Source organism: Silene latifolia, chromosome 11 (assembly GCF_048544455.1).
Source record: "Silene latifolia isolate original U9 population chromosome 11, ASM4854445v1, whole genome shotgun sequence".
In the NCBI taxonomy this organism is placed as follows: domain Eukaryota; kingdom Viridiplantae; phylum Streptophyta; class Magnoliopsida; order Caryophyllales; family Caryophyllaceae; genus Silene; species Silene latifolia.
Window position 1 is genome coordinate 22,906,158 of NC_133536.1, and position 8,333 is coordinate 22,914,490.

At 46.2% G+C, this 8,333-nt stretch overlaps 1 protein-coding gene across 1 annotated transcript; it reads left to right on the forward strand.

The window, feature by feature from the left end:
- The first annotated feature begins 5,009 nt into the window (after positions 1-5,009).
- LOC141613273 (uncharacterized) lies at positions 5,010-5,891 on the forward strand. Its single transcript, XM_074432009.1, has 4 exons — positions 5,010-5,192; positions 5,282-5,434; positions 5,522-5,614; positions 5,704-5,891. Exons 1-4 carry the CDS (start codon positions 5,064-5,066, stop codon positions 5,839-5,841), a joined length of 513 nt encoding a protein of 170 aa, XP_074288110.1. The 5' UTR covers positions 5,010-5,063; the 3' UTR covers positions 5,842-5,891.
- Positions 5,892-8,333: the final 2,442 nt, after the last annotated feature.

The window sequence follows — 8,333 nt, forward strand, 5'->3', positions numbered from 1 at the left end:
GGATAGGCGATTTGTGTCGAAAATACCTTTAAAACGGATGATTTGAGAAAAAGAAATAAAAGAATAAAAGAATAAAACAAAGAAATACGAACAAGTCAGAAGGTGATAATACGATTATTAGTTAGTTAATACGTAGCTAATTAAACTAGGTCAAGGCAGAAAAGGAGTTCAGGGACAGAATTCACCCTGGAACAGGCGCAGCAGACACTGCGCCCTTTGGAAGAGGCGCAGCAGACGCTGCGTCTGTTCCAAGGGTGAGTTCTGGCTGTGAAGCCGGAACTGCAAACCGTTAATGTTGATTGGTGATTTACTGGATTGATTACGATTTTAGACTCGGATGGAAGTGATTAATGAATTATTTACATATGATTGAGGTCATAAAACAGTAAAACATGGTTAAGACGGAAATAAGACGGATTAATTATGTGAAGGGTCGATGTTAATGAATGATTAATTAAACTAACTAACTAAACGAATTATTAACTAAACATGATGAATTAATGATGGATTAATGAACAAACAGGTGAAAATATATCAACAATGAATCCCAGAAACCCAACATGAACGAATTGAATTTAATGACGAAAACCCGCAAATATTGATTATTTGGGATTTAAGTCGGATTTATGACGATTTAAACATGTTAATGATGATGGATAATACACATGTGAATTATTAAACTATCATGTGAACGAATTAACAGACGAACAAAACAAAAGAAATTAATTTGATACGAATTACAGAGGACGGAGGAAGAAGAAAAGAAGCAGGAACTGCGGCAGCCTCACGAAGAGGCGCAGCAGGTGCTGCGCTCCTTCCTTGAGGCGCGGCGGTTGCTGCGTCTTTTCTCGACGTCCGTCTACTGGAAATCCGCAAAAAAAAGGTTTTAAAGACGGTTTTAGAAATCGGTTTTAATGGTGTTTTCGACATAAACCTTACAATAATGATACAATAATTAAAATACAATAAATAAAAGAGAGATTAATACACCCTCAGACTTACATGTTGACGGAACGAGAAGAACTAAGAAGATCGATTAGTGATGCTCGACGCGAATGCAAGGAAAGAGTGCCCTCGTAAGAGGAAAACGATTAAACAAGTTGATTAATTAGATTGATTGAGTGTAGTGGTCAAATTGGTCGGTCATGCAACGGAGAGGTCGGTACCGGAAGATCCGAGCTTACGTGGTCGGAAGTCCAAGCACGTAGGCGCCAATTAGTAAGAACGAAGTCTAGAATGCAAAGGGAGAAGAGAAGGGCGGACACTCGCGTGAGAAATATGAGGAACGAAAGCTCCTATTTATACTAATCACGTGAAGGAATAGGGTTTCGGAGACTCTTTGGAAGTGAATCTCGGAAAGATATAAAAAAGATACGTAAATCATGCAAAGAAGGGCACGGGAAGAGGCGCAAAGAACATCGCGTCTCTTGGAAGAGGCGCAAAGACTGCTTGCGTCTATTCCCAGGAGGTTTCCTCCTGCTAAGAAAGATTTCCGCGTTTGAGTTATGGTAGGACGGAAATAATTCGATTATCTTTTGAATATTACGGGATATTATTTGCCAAAAGATAAAATTTGAGAAATATGGAATAGAAATATCCGGAACATTCCGAACATTCGACTCGGGATTTAACAACTATCGAAAAAATGGAGACGGTTTTTGACCCGGACTCCGAATGTACTCTAATTACTGCCAAAACGACCGTATCGGCACGTAGACGACAACTAAGAGGTTGACATTAATGTTTGAGCAATCACTTGACGATAATCTTACGAACTGTCACAAATCGTTCCGCGTATCAAACATGCGGCCCAATCATCACCGGGTGGTTTGCGAGGGGTGCGAAACGAGGTGTCTCTGAGCCCCCACTTTGACCGAGGCTTGGACAAGGCGAAAGTCAAAGTATAGCCATCAGGTCAATCGAAGATTACAACCTGACGACTATGGCGACGCGAGGCGGCTCAAGGGGTCTGAGCCAAGGACCTATCGTCGGGAACATTTTAGAGTCTGTCGACTATCGGGGAGGGTCGTTTAAAGTCCATTAGACTACGTAAGGAGGCTCGCCAGCCATAAGAAGCGATCATACCTGAGATTTCTTCGAACTTCGCGGGGAAATAAGAGATATTGAAAACAGCAGGACGTCGGTAGAAACTGCTGGGGATCCACTTGCGTCGGTCTCAAGCGAACTCTGGCGAAATTTGGAGGTTGAATCTGCTTGCGTTGGCCTCAAGCGGACTCGGGGTTGGAGAATATGCTGACGACTAGGAACATCTTGATCGTCGTAGGGGAAACCTTGAGTGAACAGTACTGCAAAATACTACTGCGCTGGGGATAGACGACTAGGAACATCTTGATCGTCGTAGAAAGAAAGTCTTGAGTGAGCAGTACTGCAAAATACTACTGCGCTGGACATAAAAATTGAGCAATACTGCGAAATACTGCTGCGCGGGATAAAATGAATTCGGACAATACTGCAAAATACTGTCGCGCTGGATAAAACGTGGGCCGGAACGAAAGAAAATCGTCGAAACGGACCAAAAGAACATAATAGCATTGACGAAGAGGCGCACCAAAGATGGGCCCACGAATAACGAACTCATAACGGATTTTTGAAAACCCGCAAGGAGGGAACGAAGGAAGAGGCGCAGCAAGAGCTGCGTCTCTTGGAAGAGGCGCAGCACCTGCTGCGTCTGTTCCCCAATTTGGCAATTCTGCGTAAAAACGCGAAGGTCAGAAGGTTTATGTTCATTATTTCGAAACATAAATCACTCCATTCTCTCTCAAATCTTCACCATTTTCGTCGAGGTTGGACTCAAAAGCTTGCTTAAAATATGACTAATCGAGGTATGTGCTTTAATCTTGCATTAATCTTCCATATTTGTCGAATTTTGAGCCGCGAACATTAGGGTTTTCGACCCTTTTGATCGAAAATTTGGGGCTTTTCCCCCAAATGGATTTGTCTTGCCAAATTGATGCTAGAAATGGATAATAGGTAATGTTAGGAACATAACCATGTATTTACTTTGAATTTTCATCGAGTTCTGAGCCCTTGAGCGAATTTTGAGACGGTTTCACAGCTAGATCGTAAATTGCTTCGAAAATGGCCTTAGGATTGCCCATTGGTGATGAAATTTGATATTTGGAACCCTTGGATGATGGGTAAACTTTATACCATCTTGGAATTTTGGTTTGTGACAACTTTTTCAGGACACTTTTTAGGGCATAACCGCCATTATAGCGAAATGCTGCCGAATTTTCGACTCGAACCCGAGACTAGGCTTTGACTCGGACTTGACTTGACTCAATTCATCACATGGGTGATTGAATTGGTGGGAATATGGCCAAGGATGGCCAGAAATGGGGAATTCCGGGGCCTTGAAGGCTCGAAAACTTCTTAACAAAGGCTTGTCGTCATGGGACGCGGCCTGGATTTGCTTTAATGTTTGCAGGTGACGATGCTTCTACTTCTGGGAGAGATCCCATAGACATAGACGCTGCTGTTGTTGAGGAGGCTTTGGAGCAGGCCTTCACCGCCGCGGTGATGGTCGCTGCGACGAGGTTCCCGAGGAGGAGGTCTGGCGAGGAGGAGGAGATTCCGAGACGGGCCCACCTCGGCCGAGGAGGTCGTCACCGAGAGGTGCTCTGCGTGGGCGAGACTGGGAGAGTAGGCACCTTGTGTGGGCTGCAGAGGGTCACTTGTCCTACAGGACGGTGAAGAGCTTGGTAAATAGGAATTCCCTAACTCATTACCTATCCTTTTCTATTTTTGTTCAAATTTCTTTCAAATTTACTCAAAACTAAAGATAGCTTTGTTTCAAATCATAATAGGAGGCCGGAACATCCGGTCATTCTCGGGTATACGACAAATGATGGAGCACTACGAGCGGCCGGTTTCGGAGGAGGAGAGAGCCATGATCGAGCGTGGAGCGTTCGGTCCTCTGGTTCAGGTCTGGAGGGATATCGTGAAGAGGAAGTTACGGGCCAACCTTAGCCTGGTCCGCGCTTTCTTGGACCGATTTTGGGATACGACTTCCACGTTTCACTTGCCTTTTGGTGAGGTGGGAGTTACCTTGGAGGACTACGGCATGATTTCTCAGTGCCGTGCGGGGATCGAGGAGATGGTGTGGCCGGAGACTGGCATGAGGGCGGATTCGGCCGAGGCGAGGAGGTTGATCGGCTGGAACTTGTCGCCGAAGGCTGTTGCGGTGCCGGGTTTGGTACCCAGTACCTATGTTCGAGACTACTTCGCGGGGAAGACCCCGACTTCGGTGGTGATCGATGGGAGGGAGACGGCTCCTCCTCCTTGTACAGCTGAGCAGAGGGCTCGTCTGTGGCTTTGGTGGTTCTTGTCTTCGATTTACCTCGGAGACAAGGGTGAGAGGTCATGTCGACGAAGCTTCTCCCCTTCCTTTCGACCCGAGCTCCCTAGGGCGTTGGGACCGGTCATCACTGGTTTTGCGGTCCTCATCCGCTTTATGAGGGCCATGGTTCGTCCGGAGTTGATGGAGAAGGGGACTTCTCCTGGCGCTGTCGGACCCGGGCTACTGTTGGAGGTATGAACCCTCCTTTAGACCACAGTAAATTCCTTTCTTTTATCAAAGATCGAAAGATCGTCATTGACTATTCTGTTTTACAGGCGTGGGTGTACTCTTACTTTCCGGACCTCGCGCCCAAGAGGACGGAGCACGGAGAGGGCCTACCCCGTGGTGAGGATTGGGTCATGTGCCGGACGAAGAGCAAGCGTTCTTCTCACAATGTCTACCGGCGGGATGTGAACGCTCTTGGTGAGCGGCGTGAGTATCCTATTTGTATTCATTCACACCTTCTTATACTTTGTTTTAAATTGATCATAGGAATGACCTTTGCCTTTATATTGTCGCATGGGTGCCCAGGACCGGGCGGAGTACGTGGAGCGCCTCCTTTTGTCGTTGAGGTCCTTCGACCTAGGAGCTCGAGTCGGCTGTTGTTGTGGACGTCGATGGGTCCGTGTGGTATCCGGGCGAGCGGTTAGCTCGTCGGTGCTTTCGGGGCGCGTTGACGGTTCCCGTCGATCCTCCTAGGACGATGTTTAGGGAGCCTTCTGAGGCTGAGAGGGAGGCGGACTTGGCTGGTGCTAGTGGCGACGACCTTCTTCTCCCTGACGAGGATTACTCGGCATTCCTTTACGGGAGGTTGGCGTACTGGCCAGTAGTGGTGAGTATCTTTTGTTTTCTTGTTGGATCTTGATTTTCGAGAATTGCGACGAAAGATCATCGATTAACGAGAGCCATTTGTCTTTGCAGGAGGTTGAGGCGGCGGGCATCGAGCCCCCAGAGTATCCCGAGACCCTTGAGTACACTGACGCTACTGGGAGGACGACGATCTCCGAGCTGCGTGACTTTGACGTGGCTGTGACGGATGCTGGCCTAGATGACTGGCAGCATCTGATTCGGAGGGTGAGTTCCCGTTTTGCATAGTTTTCGTGTAAGAACACATTTGATTGAATTTGTTCAATTTTGCTGAGAATTACTTTTGAAATGCAGGTCGCGCCATCTCGGTTCGTGGCATTATGGAGGGTGGCCAACCGGCTGCGAGCTACCGCCATCGAGGCACTCATCGGTGGTCGGGGTCGTCAGGTATGAACCTCATTTGTTTTTTCCTTGATTTTTGGTTTTCCAGTTTTGTTTGAATTGATTGACATGAGCCAATTTATTATTGTCCACAGGCTGATCGTGAGCTGGAGCGAGAGTTGACCCAGTCTCGGGAGGAGACGGCTCGTTTGTCGAGGGAGCTCGAGTTTCGGGACGCCGAGATTGCCGCTCTTATGGCGAGGGTTGCCGAGCTGGAGGGTGCACAGCAGTAGTCTGCGTGGTTTTGATTTTGAACATTTTTGGACTTTGTTTTGGGGCGAAGCCCCCAGTTTACTTGGATTTTTGGACCTGTTTGGGGCGAAGCCCCCCCAGTTGTACATTTGGACTTGTTTGGGGCGAAGCCCCCAGTTTGCTTGTACATTTGCTTTTTTGTTGTATATACGACGGCCTGAGTGCCTTTTGCTGTTGGGTTGTGTTGGTTGTACCTGCAGGTTAGCTTTTGAACAGGTTTGGTAGACAACGGTTTATGCCGTCATGCTGCCGAAATTTACATAGAAAAATCACGCAACACATACATTTTATATACACATAGGGCCTTTAATTAGCGCAAAATGAGACTCGAAAGGACGTGAAAATGCAAAAATTTTGCCGGAAATGACCGGACGGTAGGGAGGGTTACCCCCGAAAAAAAAGAAAAAGAGAAATCTGTAAGTTAGAAAATGGAAAAAAAAATAGAAATTAAGAAAATGAAATGACTAAGTAAATGTTGAAATAAAAAAAGAATTAAAATGAAAACTAAATATAAAAGTGCGAGAAAAAATGGCGGAAAATGTCGATATCGCCTCGAAATGCGCGTCCGCGGATTAAGGAAACCTGAAGCATGGTAAATTTCTCGGATTTACCAAAATAAAATCCCGTAGGAATAGGAAATTATTTGTTTATAGAATTAGGAAAGATCCAAACGCGAAATCACGAAGTGAGGTGGGGAAGAGGCGCAGCATGAGTGCGTCCCCTTTGAAGAGGCGCAAAGAGTGCCGCGCCTGTTCCCAAGCAGGTCGGTTCTGACGGATTTTTGGAAACAGCAATCAGTATAAATAGAAGCGTCGACGAAGCTTTAAATCATATAATTCTTCCGTCTCTCTTTCGTCGCCTCACATAAAAATTCCCAATGAATTTTCAAGAGAAAATTATCATCATGAATACTTTGGAGATTCGCTTGAAGGAATGGACTAATGAGTTTTCGAACATTGAGAAGCACGATATGGGTGCTTATAACCTTGGGTCTTTATTGAGTTTGAAACTCATTAAGGTTGTAAGACCGTTCTTGGATGCTTGCCTTGATTATTGGGACCCAAATTATCATGTTTTTGCGTTCCCAGGAGGTGATATTTGTCCTTTTCCTGGAGGAAATTGTCGCTATTGGCGGGTGGGACCACTGAACATCTACCTGCCATCCCTTCTACTGCTCAAGGGTATAAGAGCAAGTTTAGAGATTTGCTTGGACTTACTAGACTGGAGGTGGATCGCTTAGTTACTCCGAAAGGCGTGAGGATGCTAGATTTTATAGACCGATTCATCAACAGGGCCGACCCTACTGTCTCTTATGTTGCTAGGAGGAGAGCATTTGGCTTCTGTCTGCTGCATGTATATGTCTTCCAGGGACATGTTGATGAAGATTTGAGAGGCGATCCTCGTCTTCTGGGCCTTATTGAGCAAATGGAGCTGCGCAGGAGCCCAGCTTGTCTATGCCTAGGGGAGATCATTTTGGGCTTGGATAATAGGAAATCCAACCGTGATCTGCCGTTCTTGGGAAGTCCCGTTATCCTACAGGTAAAAGACACCTTTCTTTCTTTTTTTTCGTTTTGTCTTTTTTTTTTTTTTTTTTTTTTTTTTTTTTTTTTTTTTTTTTTTTTTTTTTTTTTTTTTTTTTTTTTTTTTTTGCGGTGTGTCTAATAATACCGTTTTTTGGTAGGTTTGGCTTATGGAACGGCTCCGATTGCTCGAGCCCCCAGTTCATGCACTTTCCTATCATGCCCGTATGATTTCGATGAGGACACGGTACGTACATGGTGGACTTCACCTGGTCTGCGACTATTGGAAGAACAAGTCAAGATCGATGATGGCCCACCGATCGGGTGGGTCGTTCCGTGGTGGCACCTCAAGTCATCACTTTGGGGTGTCTTCTTTGGATCCTACTAGGTCCGTGCGCATTCCCGGATTGGAGTTTATGGTATGCATCTTCCCGAGAGATTGATGAGACAAGTCGGGTTGAAGCGGATGATCCCTAGGCTTGACACCGTTCCTGATCGCTGCTATGGCGCTTACTACAGAGAGCCGAAGAGAGTGGTCTATGAAATGGGCCCAAAGAAACATGTGGTTCTTGAACTTCTCCTCCAATGCCTTGTGGGTGTCGGACTCTTATCCGAGGTGGAGGAAGGTCAGAACCCGGAAGAGCGCGAAAGACCGAGGAAGCGCGAGCCCGTTGACTACAAGGTGCGAGAGGAGAGAAAGAGAAGGAGAAGCATCCGACGAAAGGAGAAGAAGAAGCCGGGTTCCAAGTCATTCATCCTTCGAAGAAATCGAAGACTACTCCTGTCGCAGAGATGGTGGTTGGCAAGAATGGAAGAGTCAGGCCTCGAGAAAGACCGTTGGTGATTAGGTCTGAAGTGGTGCAAGAGCGCCCGGCTCGAGGTCGTGACAAGAAATATGACAAGAACGACAAGGGCAAGGGAAAGATGGAGGAATAGCCCAAGTCTTATTTATT

Excerpts from the sequence above, each read along its gene's own strand:
- LOC141613273 (XM_074432009.1), top strand. The coding sequence starts at position 5,064 with ATGTTTAGGGAGCCTTCTGAGGCTGAGAGGGAGGCGGACTTGGCTGGT. Across the intron at positions 5,193-5,281 it reads TGGCGTACTGGCCAGTAGTG|GAGGTTGAGGCGGCGGGCAT; the intron begins GTGAGTATCTTT and ends TTGTCTTTGCAG. Across the intron at positions 5,615-5,703 it reads TCGGTGGTCGGGGTCGTCAG|GCTGATCGTGAGCTGGAGCG; the intron begins GTATGAACCTCA and ends TATTGTCCACAG.